The sequence below is a fragment of the Cyprinus carpio genome, chromosome A20 (genome assembly GCF_018340385.1).
Source record: "Cyprinus carpio isolate SPL01 chromosome A20, ASM1834038v1, whole genome shotgun sequence".
Classification (NCBI taxonomy): domain Eukaryota; kingdom Metazoa; phylum Chordata; class Actinopteri; order Cypriniformes; family Cyprinidae; genus Cyprinus; species Cyprinus carpio.
Window position 1 is genome coordinate 15,931,288 of NC_056591.1, and position 19,596 is coordinate 15,950,883.

A 19,596-nucleotide genomic window follows, 5' to 3' on the forward strand; every position below is an offset into this window, starting at 1 on the left:
TATTGTCTGTTATATAAATGTGGGCAGAAGAAATGCACACTTTCAAAATCACCATGCTGCTTTATGCGATGGTGAACCTCTTCATTTAGTAAGTCAAACACACTTACATGCTTCTCAATCAAAAGAGGTTTATTTGAAAGTTCAAAAGTTTCCACCTCAGAGTAGAATCAGATGCTTCTCTGGGCAAAACACCTCAGGTGGGGACACTCAGCCATGTTATTTCCAAAAGCGTTAATGCTAAGAGTCATCTAATATGTTGAGGGTTGCTCTGAATGAGGCTAACAACATTGGCAGAAGGGTGGAACCTAAACCTAAGGTCTAGTCTCAGCCGCAAAAGTCAAACACCGGCTAAAATAACACTGCCTAACAGTGCAAAATCAGACACCACCGGCACCATGGGGGCCCCTCTGTTCTCAGATTCGCTCATCGAGGCCAATTGATGCACCCTGCTTGCATTGAAGGTGATATGTTTATATGTTAATTTATTAGTCGAAGAGGTCAGTGGTGTATCTGTGGACCTGTGTCATGGAGAAAGAAAATGAAAGGGAAATATACAGTGGTACATGATGGGCTCCATTGCGTATCTGCTGGACAGGGATGAAATGTCTAAGTTCAGACTTGTTTTTTGAACACAGTGGCCAACAGAGAGAGGTATTTTGCAAGGAAACCTTGCCAGTCTAAGCAGAAAGTTCAATAAATTATGAGCCAAAACCCTATTGCTTCTTTCCTGATCAAGCAAGCAAAAATGAAGCAATGCACTAACAATATTGTACTCTTTCATAATGATATTGTAACGGTAAATAAAATGATGCTATTTTTTTGTCCTAAAGTATGTATTAAAAAGTATTAAAATGCTATTCATAAATGCAATGACTTGAATACACCATGAGCATGTTTTTAATTTCTGAATTTAAATTCATTAAAGTGGTAAAACTTTACAATGAGGTTCTATTTGTTAACACTAGATTAGTTAACTATTTTTGTTATGATGTGAACTAACAATTTAAAAAATACTTCTACAGCAGCAATTAATCTCAGTTAATGTTAATTTCAGCATTAACTATTGCATAATTAAAATCAGAATGTATCTGTTAATATTATTTAATGGACCTGGGCTAACGTGAACTAACAATGAACTTTTTAAATTATTTTAATAACTGAAGATAACAAAGATTAATAAACACTGAAGCTAATATATAGCACATTATTAGTGTTAGTTACCTTATTGTAAAAAGTAAACAATAATGTAAAAAAAAGATTACTTTTTTATTAAATGATTATTAAAGAAAAAACTACCCATTAAGAGAATACAATTCTGAAAAAAAAAAAAAATTATTGTAATTTTTCCATTGTTCTGAAATATTTGTGCATCAGTAGTCATCCTGTTTACTTCACATTCTGTTGGCCCACAGCTGGTGGGATGGTTTTGAAATGAGAATTTGTGTTACTGAGTCACTGAGATCCTCCGAGACACCCACAGGAACTCTTTGTAGTGGAGTTTCCCCAACACTGTGGCACATTGAGAACGAAGATGATGAGGATGGGTGCATGGATTGATGGAATTCCAAAACAGCACTTGAAAGAGAGCAAATTTATGGAAGACTGTTTGCTCCTCAATACAGTCTTCTTGATCCCTATACTTTATCAAACAACACACATTAGTGGCATCTCATGGGAGTTTTCCAGCTGGTGAGAACTCTGGTAAAAGAGTTCTAAACGTGGATTTGCCATGTGGATCTTTCCTACTGTGTGGAATCTCTTTTGATGACAGTGTTGTTTCTGGCTAAGCATTTAAGGAGAAGTGTTTATATTTTCCAAATATTTTCCAACCTGTTTTATCTCCATGTTCATGCTTCATCACCCCCTTACTATTAGAGAGGGTTCAGTTTTAGAAATGGCTTATATTTGTTTGTTACTGTGGCATTTGTGTTTACAGTGTTTGCTCTCTGTTGTGACAGATCTCTTGTCCATGTACTGGAGATGAAGAGACATCGAGGAGCATTCATTATATTTTCAGCCATATGTGTGGGAAGAGAAGAGGATCAACAAGATTATGCATGCATCCAGCACAACTTATGCATACATTTACTTAGAGATCAGGTCACCTAGAATAATTCCACTAAAAGTAGCTAAAATAGTTTAAATGTATATTTCAGTAATATGGTAAATAATCATCAAAAATAGAAATGGCGTATCTTCCGGGTTAGGAATATTACAGACTTTTTATCGTAATTAATTTTTAATTTTTTTTGTTTACTCATTTTACTATAAAGTCTTTATTTGCACACATCATGTTATATCTATGCCCTTGCACCCAGTTTATGAGTTTTTTGTGTAGCCCTTCTTGAACGGTCTTCTTGAAAGGGGGAGAGCTCAGCTTCAGGAGGAATTTGAAGTCTGACCTTCAGAGAGGTGAACTGGATACTGTTTCAGACAGTTTAGAATCATTTCACCTTAATGTTTCAGTATGTAAAAGGCCCAGAAAGGCCAGTCTGGCTAGAGCAGCATTAACCTAAGTATAGTACGGATGTAATTCATTCACAATCATGCCCAAATCATTCACAATTTTACAAAAAGGTACATTGTTTGTATTTTTTTGGTTTATGTTTCTAAACTATTCTCCTGCTGTAATTTTTCTTTCCAGACATGTTTAACACATATGCTTTGTATTCAGCCACACATTGCTCTTTTGCTGCCAAGAGGATTCCCTTCGTTCCACTCATGCTTTGAATGTTTTTATAATTCCTTATGTTAATGGATAGAGGCAGCAGTAGAGAGTCAAAGGACAAGGATTTGTTGGTGTTTAAATTTCATGATCTTAAGTCAGTCTCTTAAGTCAATAACAAAGATTGGGCTTTGCTGCTAATTAGATACAAGCAGTTCATAAGGCATACAGCCCTAAAATGTAATGCTTTTATTGGACGTTGTAGATAATGTACACTACTTGTAACAATTTTGAGGTCTGTAATATTTTATTTTGAATGAATCTAATACTTTTACTCTGCAAGGATGCATTAAATTGATCAAAAGTGACAGTAATCACTTTCTATTTAAAGAATCCTGAAACATTATATATCATGTTTCCACAAACATTAAGTAGCGCATAGTTTTCAACATTGATAAGAAAAAAAAATGATCTAATAAATGCAGCCTTGGTGAGCATAAGAGACTGAATTCCAAACATTCAAAAATCATACAGACCTCAAACTTTCGAACAGTATGTCGGTTATTCTTGCTGCATCACATTTTTTGACTACTTATGTTTTTTATTCAAGTTATTGAGTAATTTGTGTGGTAAGTAATGAATACAAAACACTGGGAGCAGTGTCTCCTGCAAGAGATTTTACAACACAGTTACAGGCTGTGTTATCCTGGAGCAGCAATAATAACCTATCCGCATCTAGGCTATATTCATAAATCACACACGTCTGCAAGCAGAGGGAGGTCAGCTTTCCATGTGTGTTCTGCCTCTTTTCACAGCATTCTAACATTCAGTAGCTTATTCTGCACTTTTCACATTAGATGTTTGCCACTCTACAGGGATTTGTAGCCATGCCGAACGGTTCTGGGAAACAAAAATGCCTTTGAGGTTCAGGCTATTAGTACGTAGCGTGCGGCGATTATTCCCATCACTGTATCGGACTGAGCTGCGTTTGTTCTAAGTTGTGTTTGTGTTTACACTAGGTCCAATTGACAGCTGTTTCATGTCATTAAAGGCCTTTAACTTTGTATAGCAAACATGCTAAAGTCCACGCCAAACCATTACAATGTGTTACAATGAAGTAATGAAACAGTCTAATCCTATATCCTTATATTTTTATAGATGTAAACCGAAAAAAAAAATGGAATGGAATCAGCCAACAGTTTCCACTTCAGCTTTATGAGCGTGTGGGAGTTTAGTGTTAGTCAATATTTGTCCCAGTGTGTGAATTACGTGCATTGCTGTGTTTACATTTCCTCAAACATTTACAAGTAGCCTCAAACATTCTGTTGTTACAATACTTTCCCATGCGCCTGTCTGTATATCCGCCTTGATCACATTAACCTCAAAGACAGAAATGAAGGAAAATGGCTTGATTGTGCTGATCAAAATCATCTGTTGAAGTTAATCGGAAGTGTTTTGGTGTAAATTTGTCACAGTGGTGAGAAAAGAATGGTCCTTTAACCTATCTTGGAGCATATTTGGACTAAAAGCTGAGGAAATATAAACAATTAGTCTATGGACTGTGGCAAAGTTTTTCGTTGTACATGACAACAGATTTTGTTTTGTTTTTCAGGGTAATTTGTCAAGTATGTTCCAGTTTCAGGCTGCACGTGATCACTTGACAAGATCCTTCTCTCCTCTCATGGATAATCAAACAAAGCAGTTGGGAAATTCTCTAATTTAAACAATAGCAGCAGTAGCTCTTCATCTTTGATGACTAATGTTCCATGTCCCTGTTTGAACTTAAGAATTATCTGGAAATTCTCAGAGAACATAATCAGAATGGACATACACTCTTAAAAATAAAGGTGCTTCAAAAGGTTCTTCACAGTGATACCATAGAAAAACCATATTTGGTTCCACAATGAACCATTCAGTCAAAGGTTCTTTAAAGAACCATCTCTTTCTTACCTTTTTGATCATGTTCAAGGTACAGCAGCAATTTCCAAGAGATTCCTGGAGAACCAAATTTGTTGGTCTTCACTGCCTTCAAGTGAACCTGGAAAGCCAAGGCCATGCATTTAAGTTGGAAACGAAATATAAAAGTAGCCAAAGCAAATACACAATTAATGATGCTGCTCTCTCTTGCTCTCTGTTTATGACCTCAGTGCACCATTTACAGTACTTTTACTCAACTTAAATGATGTATTTATGCACGGTGTCTAAAAATGTTATTAAAAACATTAAATGTAATTTAACATTAATTTTCACAAAGCAAACCACAAAATGTGTTGACTATAAACTCGGTCTTATAAATTAATAATGTTGTTTTTGCTTGCTCTCCCACGGGTGAATATATGGCTTTGTTTGGTTATTCGTGTGCACATACAGTACCTCATAATTATGATATATATGCCACTTGAAGGCTGCATATGGCTTTTGTAGTATCATAAACAGAACTGTGTTATTTTGACTAGTTTAAATGGATAGTTCACCCAAAAATTAAAATTTGGTCATTTACTCAGCCCCTAATTTCAATCCAAACCTGTATATCTTTGTTTCTTCTGTGGAACATAAAGGTATTTTGACAAATGTTTCAGTGTTTTTTGTCTATATAATAGGAGTCAGTGGTAACAAAAATTCTTCAAAAAAGAAAAAGTTATAACAACATGAATAAATGGTGGCATTTTGGGGTGGATTATCTCTTTGATTTGCAAATTATTATCATAATTGTGATAAAGTGTTAAAACTCCTGCTTGAAATGTTTGCATTATCCAGATGTCTTTTTGTCTGCTAGGCAGATGAGAAAACCAACAAAAAAATACTGAAAAGCTGTGACTCTGGACCTCATATATTGGAAGTTCAGAACTTCAAGTCTTATTCTCACTCAGTCACTTTGGTTTCTGTATGAAATATGATGGTGATGTCATAAACAGTGAGCCAAAGGGTGACTAAGTCCCTGGATCCCCATGAAAAAGAAAGAACAGATGAACTGATGCTGGACTAGAATCTCGCTGCTTAGCGTGTGGCCTCAGGGCTTCTTGACAGTTTGGTGGCCCTTTATGAATCTGCTATGGATTTATTGGTCTGAATGTGTCTGAAGTTCTGAAAGTATGCCCAGAGTGATTCTGGTATCACTCAGACTACAGCTGGATTGAGTGTGCGGCTGTCTCCTACAACCATGTGGTGAAGATTTCATGACATTCACACTTTTAACCAACCTACATACAATATACAAGATAATGCATTACGAATATTAGTCTTATTACCTAAAAAAAATTGTCCTTCAAGTTTCTGATAACAGTTTTTGTTGATTTATATTTGTTCCTGTTGCTAAATGGAAAAAAACAGGGCACTAGAAGCACTAAGTTCATGGGTTTGATCCCAGGGAATGCAATGACTTTTAAAAAGTATATTGAATGAAGTTGCTTTGATTAAAAGTGTCTTCCAAATGCAAAAAAAATTTAAAGTGTTTGAGTCATTTAGCATTCTTAGCTCATCTGATATCACACTTTGACACAAGTCAAAGGGTTGACTGTGAAAAGCCAAATGGAAACTATTTTCTCTAAGTTTGTGGTAAATGTAATTTGTTGTGAAAAAGCACACTCGCTCGTTCATATGAAAATGTGCATCTGCTTGATGTCAGGGTCTTCTGAAGAACTTTGGCACAGTCAGGAAGTAACCCATCTTGTGAAAATCTACAGTACATTATCGATTCAATATACAAGGGGAACCGTACATAAAGGAGAACAGCCTGCGTAATACATATGCAAATCTACACATGATTCAAAATGCTGGCATATGTGCGATTTGGCAAGACACCAGTGTTTAGGTTGCTCAAAAAGATGATCACCTGATCACACCAAGAATAACTCTAAAAATAACTACAATAATAAATATATTAGTGTCCTAACTAGTACTGTAGTAATCGAGACCGGTCTTCAGACCATTTTTTGATGGTCTTGTCTCTGTCTTGACTGCATTTGTACTCTTTCTTGTCTTGGTCTCAGACTAAGAGGACTTTTGTTTCAAGATATTACTGAATTGATGGTACATTGATTTATTTTCAACTACCATTAATGTGATTGGATGTAAAATGTTCTGCTTCAAATGCTATTAATAACTAATTAAATAACAAAAATAAATAATTTGATTTATACCATTAAATCTCAAAATATTTGACTTCAACGCCTTCTCCCCCCCAACCCCCCCCCCCCCCCCCCCCCCCCCATTGCCCACAACAATGTTTGAAGGCCCCCCTCTATTCACTCAACATATTTTAGAGCAGGGGTCACCAAATTCAGTCCTGGAGGGCCGGTGTCCTGCAGAATTTAGCTCTAACCCTAATCAAACACACTCTTACTAGGTATACTTGAAACTTCCAGGCAGGTGTGTTGAGGCAAGTTGGAGCTAAACTCTGCAGGACACTGGCCCTCCTGGACCGAGTTTGATGATCCCTGATTTAGAGCTTAGCATGACTAGAAAGATGTATACTGATTATAAAAAATTTCCAAATACTAATAAATAGCTTTGATTTTTGCCTGTTTTAGTTGAGTTTAATGCTTGTTTTGTCTTGAAGCCCCCTTGGACGTTTGTTGTGGGCCTCAGCCCCCTGCAGTGGCAGGTTTCAATCCATGGGCACCATTATGATATATTCATCCTTGCTGCAAGTTGGCAGATGAACTCTAAATTTGTAGTCAAGTCTCATACACCACTTGAGATATCATCTTACCTCCCTGCAGAGAGGAGAGAGTCTGGCCAGCCTGTCAGGATCTGGAATCTCAGCCCTGTCGATCTTCTCCTGCCCAGAAGAAACTGGCTGAAAAACAACGGACTGTTTTCTTTCCCTCAGTGCAGTTTTTCCAGCACTTCCTCTTCTAATTTCATAACACAGTGTTGTATTGTCTGGTCTTTGCTCATATATGTGTTTATTTATTCAAACATGCAGTGAGTTGTATTATTTTGAAAGAGCTGATCACATCCTCCAAGAGTTTGCAAATGTTTTTTTTTCAGACCTCATTCCCTCTAACAAGTCAAAACAGATTTAAGGACCATGGATCATATTTGTGAAAACTTGTCTTGATTAATGCCTTTTGTTTTACCTTATTTGATGTTCCAAATCCAAATGATCTTTTTTCCTGTGGAACACAAAATATTTTTTTAAAGTATTTTGCCCACAATTTTCAATATAATATAAGTGAATAAGGATGGACGATATCAAGTTTAAAAATGATAAGCAAAGCACAAAAAAGCTCTTTAATATCCATGAAAACTTTCCACTGCACAAAATGTTTTTATAATGGAAAAAGATTCTTTAGATTATTAAAATGTCCTTCATACTAGGAAAAAATATATATATTTATTTTAAGAAATGTGTACTGAAGCATTCTTTGCAGAACCCAAAAAATAGTTCTCAGTGGTTTCACAGTGGAAGCCCCTTATTTGAAGCCTTTATTTTTAAAAGTGCATGTTATTTATGTGCAATACTGTATATTGCTGTATAAACCTTCTGAAGCCATACGGTAACTTTGTGATAGAAACAGACAGAAGAGTTGTGAAGAAATCACTCTGTTGGATTGGATCTTCTGATCAACTGAATTCTGTGAAACTGAAATTCACAGAACTGGACTGAATTATTCATTTATTAATCGTATTGCTCCAGTTCTAACTGTCAAGAAATAAAGCAATACAGTTTAAGAACAATATGGTGAATAAATGATTTGGGGGGGAAATGGATGAACTATTCCTAAGAATTAAACATCTATTGCATTTAAGACTTACTGCACTGATTTCTTTAAACTTGAAAATTTCTGCATCAAGAGAGCTACCTGAAACCCAAACACAGCCATTTAGCCAGACAGGATGCCAGTTGAAGTAAATATTACTCTTATTGCTGGTTAATTACATGCTTTATATGATCACTAAAGTGTCAGCAATGGTGCCCTTGCAGAATTTGAAATATATATGGAAATAAATGGGGGATTGGCTTATGTTACTGGGAAAGAAATACAGCTTTTTGTTTAGTTTCGAATGTGGTTTCTTCTATTTGGACACCTGCAAGTGTTTATATTCTATAAGCCAGGTTTAATGTCAGGTTAACCAAACAAAGATGAGTTCAGAGGTCAAAGTTTATTTTAGGGTTACTATGGTCAGAGGGTTTCTAAGACAGATGATTGGTTAAACTATCACTAATTCTTATTTGAGGCTTGAATTTTAGGTTCTCTTCTTTAAACAAATTGCAATATGTTCCAAAAGATTATGGTTAAGCCACAGAAGAAAGTTTGAGATTGAGTTGTGACGGCTAATAAGTAACAGCTCAGCCTTACACGCTTCAGTTTCCACAGCTTCACACCGCCATCTGGTGGTTTCATGAAATGTGCTGTTTTGGAAGCCGCACAGAAGACACTAAAAATGAATTATCCTAGATACGTTTTTGTCAGTTTTGAACATTCTCTACCATCCAGCTAATATATTACTTTTGGCAACAAGAAAAAAGACAGTTGAAAGATGATCTCAAAAGATATTGACTAATATTTCTTTTTTGAATGTCAGTTCTACAAGTCAGCACAAGGAAGGAACCATCCTGTAAATGAATGAAAAGAGGATTTCTTACTTTTTAACTGATAAACTAATCATTAAACTAATCATTGATATATTGCTCTCTCTGATGTCTCTAATTTCTAAGTGCGCAGTTATCTTTATGCCTGCTTTAGATTATTTTGTCTGTAAATTCAAGCTAATCTTTCACATTTTTATATATGTCACGCATAAGCAGAATCCTTTAGCCCATCAGCCTGATTCTCATTAGAGATGAAAAAAGAGCCATCATAACAAAGAGGAGAACAGATGAACAATACGGTGGGGGGGGGGACTGATTCCAACAGTCTGTTGGACAGACTGGCAGAAAGAAATTAATGCTTTTATTCAGCAAGGATGCATTCAATTGATCAAAAGTGACAATAAAGACATGTATAATGTTACAAAAGAATCAGAATCTGCTGAAAATTCAGCTTTGCCATCACAGGACTAAATTACATTTTAAAATATATTTATGTAGAAAACAGTTATTTTAAATAGTAATAATATTTCACAACAGTACCATTTTACTGTGTTTTTGTTTCAGATCAATGCAGCTTTAGTGAGCATAAGAGACTTCATTTAAAAAACATTAAAGAAATCTTACCAACCCCAAATTTTGAATAGTGTACATTTAAGTCTTTTGACAAATGAATGCTTGTGCCTGCATTTAAGTAGATAAAATCTCAGTCAAGGTCATTCGAAAGTAATTCCAATATTTTGTTTTAAACAAGTGCAGTGAAAATATGAATTTTTGTTTCCCAGTGTCTGCCATTTTCATTCCAATAAAAACTAAAGAAGTCTGTTTATCTTTAGACTTTTTTGGTTAGACTATTTTAACATATATTGAAATAGTAGTTATTATTGCAGTCTAATAGTGACTCTTGAAAGAGTAACTACTATTATTATTATTTTTATTGAAAGATGTGCGCAACCCAAATAAGGTGGGAACTGGTTGGTGAATTTTTGTGGCTGTCTGAATTTGAGTCCTAATGTCCGCTATTTTGCTCAGATTCCCCCATCAGTTCAGCAGCACTGTGGTAAGAATTTATTTATTATTTTATTTATTTATTTTGAGCTTAACTTCAGCTCAAAATTATTTTAGAACAAAAAAAGAGTTTGATATATATATAGAGTTTTCTATTTTTTCTCCAAACCAATCAGGTTTTAGGCCCAATTGCTCCACCACTACTGTTCTTACAAAATTTGTTAACGATGCTACATCTTCTTTGGACAATAATATGTCCACTGGAGCAATATTTATAGATCTTACTAAAGCGTTTGATCTGGTTGATCATTATATTCTCCTTGATAAATTATATAACATCGGTCTCTCTGAACAGTCCATTTTATGGTTTAACTCATATCTTCACTACAGATGTCAGTGTGTAATTTCCATTGGTGCTCTCTCAGTTCATGAGAATGGAAAAGGGTGTTCCACAAGGTTCTTGTTTAGGCACTCTTTTATTTTCTATTTTCATTAATGACCTCCCACAAATGTGCTCTGACAGTCAAATTCTCTTGTATGCTGATGATACAGTTATTTACTCTTCAAAACGTGATATTAATTTGATTCAATTCAAACAAAAAGTAATCAACGAATAAAACAAAATAAAAAATAAAAAAGAGTGTTAGCGATGTCACTAGCGGAAGCGCAAGTGTCTGAGAGTGCAAGTGCAAGTCTGCAGCCAGACCCTTCTCCATTATACCAGCTTGTGGGAGCATTTCATGGCCTAATGATCACATCAGCACTGCCATAATAGTCATCTCCTTTGTTAACACCTTTGAACTTAAGGTCATGAGATGCGAAAGGATCTTACCATTAACAAAAATCAATTCTAACAAGATACCCACTGAAGATTAAAGTGGCATTACATTACAGTGATAATTATTAAGGCCCTTTGTTTGTGATGTTTAACTTTTCTGATAATATGTCTGCCTCAAGAAGGCAAATACTTAAGAAGCACACTGAAAGCTATGTATGTTTTTGATGATCTTAAAGACCTTTTTAACTAAAGGCTTATGCTCTTTCATTTACTAATATAAAACAGTGGTTCTGAACCAGGGGGCCCCTAAAGGGGACCTTATAGCAAACCTCCAGAGGGGGTGTTATATTATATGTCATATTAACATAATCAAACTCTAATTTAAAAAATACATTTACATTTTAAAAATGTAAACTGCAACTAAACTGTAACTTTCATAATAATATACTTACTGAAGAATACATACAGTTTTCGAAATTTCTAGAAACAAAGATTCATGTTAATTTAATATCAAAACCAGTTTCTATTACTCTAAAAAAAGGGGGGGGTCTGGAAAAAAAACAACTTTTGTCATAATTACAATAGAAATACCAGAAATATCTTAGCCTACATGGTGAGTCAAAAAGTTTAAGAATGACTGATTTAAAATGAATGTTGGACTACATTGTGAAGAAACTAGGAAGTATTTTATTTTATTAATTTTTTTTTATTAAAGAATCACAAGAAGCACCTTATGAAGTTCGTTGAGAGTGTGCAATTCTGACTATGGTTCATGGATAAACTACTGAAATGTTTTCCAAAGCCGAGCAGTTCCATTATGCCCCATCAGATGTCGCTTCACCCCTATCAGCATTTCAAGTTTGTATTTATTTGAAAGGTCCTTCCTTCCCTCTGAAATCTACTCAAAGTCCCGTTTCTTCCTGTTGTGCATGGCAACGCTCTCGGATATATAACGTGGTTTAGGATGCATAGACAACTTTACACAATGTCATGGTGGGTACTTACGAAATACGCGAGGTTTGACAGCGTTGTACATGTTATAGGTTTTGTACGTGCTAAGTCCTTGTTTGCTAACAGGTGATTAGCCTGGCTTGTTTGTTTAGCAACTAGCTATCTGGCGTGTTTTCATCACCTGCTTTGATATGTACAGGCCAGTGTGAGTGTAGACTAATCTCTAGACTTGTCTTGTGCAATTTAGTCAAAGATTATTGACTGTTTGTCAAAATGTATTTGACTTAATTAGCTCGCCAGTGCTATCAAACCCCGAACCTAAACAGCAGCGTCACATCATTGGAGGCCTTATGCTCCGTCTGACAGATCTAGACATTCACCAGGAATATTAGATATTAGTTATTTGAAACTTACTAGTTACGTTTGATTCAAACGGTTCATAGATTCGTCCTCTTCCTCTGACTCAGCGTAACGTGCTACGTGGTAAGACGTCCGTTTGAAAATTACAAAGCATCTCTTGTGTTTGTGGTATTGAATTATGCGATATTATTTACATTAGCACGGTATTTCATAACTAATATGTAATATGTATATAGTATTGTCTGTGTAGGTTTTGAGACACAGCCCTTATGAACTGCTCTTATTCTAGCAAATTCAGAACGTTCCCTTAACGGTAGCATATGGTTCCCGTTTGGTTATTTTTGGAACCAAGTAATAACGTTCTAGGAACAGTTTGTGTATCTTTTTCTCTTTCCTTATTTTTTTATTTTAATTTTTTTTTTTTTTGTGACTATACATAACGTTCTTTAATGGTTTTAGGTTTTATTTTAGAATGAAAACTAACGCTCACTGAACTTTCTGGGAACCAAAAATTTTATGGTTTTATTTCATTTTAAATTAAAATATAATTTTATTTTTAATTTTTATTATCAAAATCTGCTACTGAGCCACTGCCAGACTGTCTTACAATAGCAAAAAACTTTACATTTAAATATTTCATGAAGATTAGTTGACTCGTTTTCGTACGAATTTGATTATAGAATGATTCCAGTCTCTAAAGAAGAAGCTACACAATGGAGGCTTTGAGCAAACAAACCGCAGCTGTTTTGCTTTAACATAATGCATCCTGTGCTAGAAAATGTGTTTTGCCATTGTATTTCAGAGGCCCTTATTATGGCCACTGGAAGTCATGTCGGAAGTAATGCAGAAGTCCACAGGCTCAAGCAGGCCCAGCCCCATGATCTTCTCAAACGTATGGTTTGTTCTGGAGATGAGAAGAACATGAGGGAGGTGAGTAAGAGGAATTGCTTCAAAAATTGCTTTAAAATAGACAAATTGTTTGTAGTGTATGTGCTGGGTGGGATTAATAGGGGTTTCTCAGTTTACAAATATAATTTTCAGTATTTTAATGCTGTAATACACGACTTTTGTCCAGATTGTGTCAATTTTAAGTGTCGTGTAGTATATTCCAGGCTGTAGGAATGCTGGCTTTAACTGTTATCTCTTTTCAGGTGGATTATACACTTAAAGACGAAACCGATCAAGAGAGGTATGTTTTTGGGCCATAGCAACTCAGTGACCTTTTATATTATTCCTTGCTTTGACAAGCTGATTTTGTAAAATGTCAGTTAGACGTTATGAGCAAGCATTATTCTCCATCCCACAGATTTCCAGTGGGCCGTTGTGTGCACAAATACAGCAAAGCGAAGCGAGCGGTGGTTAGCAAGAAGAAAACACGTCACTCTGGGGTGGGATCAAGAGTATGTCGGAGATCGCCCACCACAAGCAGGACATCTGACATGGCAAACAAAGAAAATGAACTGACCTGTGCTGATGACGTGCAGGCTATTCTTTACAGTGACAACTGTGGGTTCCCTGTGAGCTCAACAGACACCTCAAAAATGACAGGAGCTGGCTCCAAATACAGTGATTATTTCACTGAGGTGAGATATGCTGCATGCTAATGCTAATATTTTTGCTGACTATGTTCTTGTCATTCTAAGCTAAAACTTTCCTGTGTTGATTCTTAAATATTCAACCCCTCTATATCTGCAGTATCAATTATGGCAAAGTGTGATCTATAATAAAATCGTATTATTTGTACTAACTTTGTATTATTTGTACTAATCGTTTGTTTAATTTCAGTTATCAGAGGACCATGAAGTAATGACTCATGTGCTCTTTGGAAGAAATCTGAGACTGAATGTTGCTTTGACTCTTTGGCGGAAGAACGCAAGTGAACTAGTTGCATATTTGAACAGGTTAACAGTTTGAAATTTACTACAGCTATGTTCAAAGTGACACAAAATACACACTTTTTTTTTTTTTTTTTTTTTGTTAATTATTTTATTTAGCAAGGATGCATTTAAGGGATAGTTCACCCAAACATGAAAAATGTTCTTACACAAATGCATCGATTGGTTTCAGAAGGTCTTTGTTAACCTCCCCTCCCCCTTTTTTGGGTTTCAAAATCTCACCACCCATTCACTGCCATTATAAAGCTTGGAAAAGCCAGGACATTTTTAAATATAATTCTGATTGTATTCATTTGAAAGAAGAAATTCATATACTAGGATGGCTTGAGGATGAGTAAACCATGGGGTAATTTTCATTTTTGGGTGAACTATCCCTTTAAATTGCTCTAGAGTTTAAGTAAATTGACACGCATTTATATATAAAACTGCAGCATACTAGAATGATTTGTGAAGGTTGATACGGCTGAAGACTCAAGTAATAAATTAGATTTTAAAATATATTAAAATAGAAAAGTTTTAAATTGTAATATTTCACTATATGTTTTTGCTGTATTTTTGATCAAATAAACGAAGCCATGGGTGTTCAAAAGAGACCTCTATTAAAAACATTGAATGGTAGTGTATTGCAGGCATTTATAGATTTGTCTTTACAGCATGCTAAATTGCCCTCTTTTTCATGTTTTTTGGCATAATTGATGCTTGCAATTCTACATTTTTATGAATACCATAGTAACCAATTAACTTTTTTCCAGAATACAAGACACAGGGGTGCTTGTTGATTGTTTGCCTGTACTTACTAAAAGGTAGCCTAATTAATACCTTCATAAAGTCAGCATTTGTTAACTTTTGCTTGACATTTTGTAGATTTGATAGACATGTTGTTTCATGCTAATTTCTCCCACTATAGTCTTCAGGAAGAACAGCCGTGTGTTTCAATAGGCTGTTGTGTTGACCTTTTACCGCAAGTGAAAATGATTCTTAACACTAAATATGAAGAGTAAGTATTTTGTCCTGTATTTTTTTTATTTGTTATTGCTATTTATTATCATTATACATTTTGCCCAAGTTTAAATTAATCTTTTAAATGGTTGAATATTTTCCAGACACCTCATTGTAGCTTTACACTGGGTTCAATCTATCATTAAAAAATGGTGGTCTGAGCTCTCCACAAACAACAAAAGCTTGCGCGATGGCTTTTCAAATGACAGGTGCTTCATTTTTTTTTTGTGTGTGTAGATGTAAATAAAATGACAGAACATCTTATTAATGTTTGCTGGAAGGTGTAACTGAATATGTTTGCATCCAGCAGGAATGTTCAGGCAATGAAGACGATGCTTCTTGAACTGTGGGAGGGGAAGAGACACCTAAGTTCAGTTCCAGGAACTGTAGGAGAAACGGCAAAGGTGGAGTGTTTTGTAATTTTTTGTAAAAATTGCAACTGTTTACAAAAAAAGTCTTACCTTGTCTCCTTTCTTGTCCTCTCTTCCACAGGTCATAGAATCATATGTGTCACAACTGCGCTGATGTATCATTGTAGCACACTATTGGAGATAACCACTACAAACTCTCGATGCGTTTAAGCTCTTTGATTGGCTTGGAGCTGGTGATTCTGAAGCCCAGTAGGCTGTGGTGAATTGGGGATAGATGAACTGAACAATTCAGACACTCCAATTTCAGCACTGGAGGAGGAATTCTTGCTGCAGGCACTGAATGACTGCTTCACATTGAAGTGGACTTGCTTAGGGGCACATAATCAACTCCATGAGACTCTCTGGAATCAGGCAACTCACTGAAGTGCCAAACAGAAGTTGTAACTGTTGCACTTGTAGTGCTATAGTGTGAATCTGCTTAAGTGGATGTGATTTGTAACCTTTATGAGATTTTTTTTTCTTTCAGTCATGCACTTGAATCGCAGGAGTTTTAAGTTATAAGTGTGTTGTTGTCCATTGCCTGATCATAAATGGATATTTCAGTGTAACGTGTACATAGTAGTTTTCTTTTAATCAACTTTCAAATAAATTTACATAAACTGAAAGTTTTATGATGTTTATTTGAATATTTGCCTTTTATATATGTTAAAAAAATGACCATAACAATCATGTTCAGGCAAAACCCCAATCAAAGAGGGTATGACGTTGTCAGAAAAATTGACTGATTGGTTTAATTTCATTGCAGATTGTTTCATTTGCGTTTATTGTGTTCTATTTGAACCACTGCGACAAAATAAACCGGGAGACTCATGACACAATAAACTACAGTATGTGCTATGTAGGGATTTACTTGAACGACCTGGAGTATGTGTGCATGCTGGAAGTGGACTAAAGTCCCCTTCTATAGTCTTTGGCTGGACCGTAGTGATGTAGTCATTCATTCAAAACGAACTGTTTAAAGATCCGGTGTTCTGTCGATTTGTGCTACCCTGTCAGATTTTGCTACCTCCCATTTAAACAGTGGGTAGTACGACAACGAAAAATGCTGCCGATAAAATTATGGTTTTATTAACATCTACACCTACTACAACCCTAAACCTACCCTTACAGTAACGTTAATGCAATTTTTTTTCTACCTATTAGATTGTTTTATTAAAGTCTACACCTATCATAAGCCTAAACCTACACTTACAGTAATGCAGATACATTAAATGTTAAGCACGAGGAAAAGGATGCAATATTGATGCGCGCATGCGCAGTAAACCCTGGTAGGACAAAATATCATAGGATAAATATGTCAGGACACCGGTTCGCGCTAAAGAGTCGGACTCCCATTCGAAACCCCCGCCCATAAAAATAAACCCACCTCAACGATAATCACGTGGTGTAACAGATGTTCTTCCGGTCTCTGCGTTCGTTCCGAGTTCCGTTTACTTCCTTTAGTCCGATTGCCGTGGTCCAGGTTGACGCGTAGTGAAATATTGTACATTTTAAACGTCATATATATCGTGTGACAAAAAACGATGCTACAAATAAAACGTTTATTAGATGTATATGTGGCGTTGCAGGCGCTGTTTGCGCTGTCATTGTGTTTTTCCGACGCAGAGTCGGGGCCTGTAGCAGGTTCTCAGTCGAATGGAGAACGTTTCAAAATCGAAGGGCGAGCGATTGTTCCCAACGTGAAAACACAAGACTGGGTCTCCACAGCCCGAATCCTGGTGGAAGGAGAGGAATATGTTGGTTTTGTCAAGTGAGTTACCAGCAATGCTAACGTCAAAAAGAGTGATGTAACGTAAATATTAATTTCGTGTGTGTCAGTTGTCGATTTACTGCAGCATGTCGATTAAATGACTTGATCTCAATTATAATGATCTCATTTGAAGCTTTCTCTTATATAAATACGATTTCTAATGTATTTGTGAAATGTGTTGGTTGTATGTAATATCATTGCAGGCCATTGTAATTCAGATTAGATGGGCAGTGGTTTCATTACAAGCCTAGATGACAGAATTAACCACATTGATTTCCCTCACAGGACTGATGGGAGCTTTGCTGTCAACGATGTGCCCTCTGGCTCATATGTGGTTGAAATCGTATCACCGTCTTTTAGATTTGATCCTGTTCGGGTGGACATTACCTCCAAAGGGAAAATGAGGTGGCTAACATTCCCAATTTATTCTACCTTCTTCTAATAGTTATGTTTTGTAAACAGCCAAGTTAATCTCACAGTGTTATTGAACCATAGGGCACGCTTGGTGAATTACCTCAAAACCTCTGAAGTTCTTCGACAGCCGTACCCTCTTCAGATCAGATTCAGTGGTCCACATAAGTACTTCATGGATCGGGAGACCTGGCGCTGGACTGATTTTCTGATGAACCCAATGGTACAGTCATATAATGGTTTCTGTGTGCTCGATACTTACAAATTTATGTGGTTGCACTTTATTTACTGGAGATTAAGCAGTCATTGTTTATTTTAGGTTTACTTGTACTTTAACTAGATTTTTTTTATGTCCTCTACTTTAGATTAACTTAAGCATTACAAAGGTGCATTTTCAGAGCTGTTTATAATAATATGATTTTAGCTATGCCATAAGTGTTGTTGATGGTTTCTTATAGCTCTTGTGACTTGTTTTAAAATATTTTGTCATCCTTAGGTCATGATGATGGTTCTTCCCTTATTAATCATCGTCCTGCTCCCAAAGGTGGTAAATACTAATGATCCTGAGATGAGAAAGGTAATAAAAAACATAGCATGTGTTACGTACAGACATTTCAATCCACTGTTTTGCTTTATTTATACAATTTAATGTGTTTTATTTTTCCTGCAGGAAATGGAGCAATCTATGAATATGTTGAACCCTAACCCAGAATTGCCAGATGTTTCTGAGTTCATGACAAAATTGTTCTCCAAGGGCTCCAGTAAGTCTGGTGGAGGCAACAAAGGCAGCAGAAGTGTTGCTCCGAAGAGGAGGTAGTGCTGTGTATTTTGTCGGTTTTCTTTAACACTGTTTTACTTGCTTTCTTTAATGAACAGTTTCTTTTTTTTCAACTGAAATGCTTGACAAAGCAAGACTGTGTTTGCACTGTACTACTTTTCCATGCTTAATTGTCTTCTTTGGATTCATTGTTAATAATCAGATAATTTTAATCATTGTAATGATACTCTGAAAACTATACATAAAATTTAGTAATGGATAAAACCACTACAGATTGAGCGAGGCATTTTTTTTTTTAATAGAGCTTAACTAGGATGTTTTAACTTTCTGTGTAGAATGGGTGAGAAAGTAAAGTACTTGACTGGTCAAGATTCCTCTTCCAAGAGGAACAGTTGAAGATATTCAGTTTTGCTAAAACATTTCAATATCTTGTAATGCAATTAACATTAAGATAGTCTATGCTTTTACTGCTGCTGTGCAAAAGATTCATCACACAGTTCTGATTCCTTCTCAGAATTGAGGTCAATACAGTTTCACCTAGGTTATAACTTGAATAAAAGCGAAATAGTGATAAAAGCTTTCAGTAAAATTCAGCATAATGTTGTTGGTTGGCTGTTGAGTGCTTTGGGTTGATGCAACAGCTGCAGTATGGCTGTACTGATAAAGTCAGATTCAGAAGTTAGTACTCACTGTATGTATTTGTTTTACTCATTTTGTCACAAGCATTCTGGGATATTTTAAAAGCACACTTGAGCTTAAGGGTCAAGATAGATGAAAAATATATAATGAGGGTCCATTTTTGCAGTGATGCCATGTGTATTTCCAGACCAACCCAAGGAGGTGACCTTGACCCCAATTCTGTTTAATAACTACTTGAAATAAAGTTTTTAGGTTATAATATTTACTATATCTTGTTGGGTTTGTACAAGACTGTGAATGAAGATGAGAAATGCATACGATTTAAGCTATGAAGTATAATCTTATTTAAAGTGAATGGAAATAAACTGGTGGAAAATGTCTGTCTTGCTTATTTGT

At 35.7% G+C, this 19,596-nt stretch overlaps 2 protein-coding genes and 1 long non-coding RNA gene across 5 annotated transcripts; 2 read left to right on the forward strand and 1 right to left on the reverse strand.

Moving 5' to 3' along the window:
* Positions 1-1,214: 1,214 nt before the first annotated feature.
* On the reverse strand, positions 1,215-12,470 carry LOC109113575. The gene is made up of 5 exons (XR_006162762.1): positions 12,352-12,470; positions 7,747-7,782; positions 7,377-7,445; positions 4,616-4,703; positions 1,215-4,458 (listed from the first exon to the last, which is right to left on the reverse strand). It is a non-coding gene; the product is annotated as an uncharacterized LOC109113575 (long non-coding RNA).
* Positions 11,821-16,227, forward strand: LOC109113562 (KATNB1-like protein 1). Of its 3 annotated transcripts, none has more exons than XM_042777818.1 (10): positions 11,821-11,979; positions 13,100-13,227; positions 13,449-13,486; positions 13,604-13,880; positions 14,083-14,198; positions 14,945-14,995; positions 15,100-15,189; positions 15,296-15,400; positions 15,499-15,595; positions 15,684-16,227. In XM_042777818.1, the coding sequence occupies exons 2-10, from the start codon at positions 13,111-13,113 to the stop codon at positions 15,714-15,716; spliced, it is 924 nt and encodes a 307-aa protein (XP_042633752.1). In that variant the 5' UTR covers positions 11,821-11,979; positions 13,100-13,110; the 3' UTR covers positions 15,717-16,227. The 3 variants fall into 3 exon arrangements, with proteins under 3 accessions (XP_042633752.1, XP_018981918.1, XP_042633753.1); XM_019126373.2 differs by having other exon boundaries at positions 15,502-15,595; XM_042777819.1 differs by lacking the exon at positions 11,821-11,979 and adding an exon at positions 12,282-12,420.
* A 722-nt stretch (positions 16,228-16,949) lies between these two features.
* On the forward strand, positions 16,950-19,580 carry LOC109113565 (ER membrane protein complex subunit 7-like). The gene is made up of 5 exons (XM_019126377.2): positions 16,950-17,372; positions 17,658-17,777; positions 17,868-18,006; positions 18,280-18,360; positions 18,454-19,580. The coding sequence occupies exons 1-5, from the start codon at positions 17,146-17,148 to the stop codon at positions 18,598-18,600; spliced, it is 714 nt and encodes a 237-aa protein (XP_018981922.1). The 5' UTR covers positions 16,950-17,145; the 3' UTR covers positions 18,601-19,580.
* The last annotated feature ends 16 nt before the right edge of the window (positions 19,581-19,596 follow it).

Bases quoted from the DNA above. Each gene is read 5' to 3' on its own strand.
- LOC109113565 (XM_019126377.2), top strand. From the start codon at position 17,146: ATGCTACAAATAAAACGTTTATTAGATGTATATGTGGCGTTGCAGGCG. The intron at 17,373-17,657 runs GTGAGTTACCAG...TTTCCCTCACAG, and splicing joins GAATATGTTGGTTTTGTCAA to GACTGATGGGAGCTTTGCTG. The intron at 17,778-17,867 runs GTGGCTAACATT...ATTGAACCATAG, and splicing joins ACCTCCAAAGGGAAAATGAG to GGCACGCTTGGTGAATTACC.
- LOC109113562 (XM_042777818.1), top strand. From the start codon at position 13,111: ATGGCCACTGGAAGTCATGTCGGAAGTAATGCAGAAGTCCACAGGCTC. The intron at 13,228-13,448 runs GTGAGTAAGAGG...ATCTCTTTTCAG, and splicing joins ATGAGAAGAACATGAGGGAG to GTGGATTATACACTTAAAGA. The intron at 15,401-15,498 runs GTGCTTCATTTT...GTTTGCATCCAG, and splicing joins GATGGCTTTTCAAATGACAG to CAGGAATGTTCAGGCAATGA.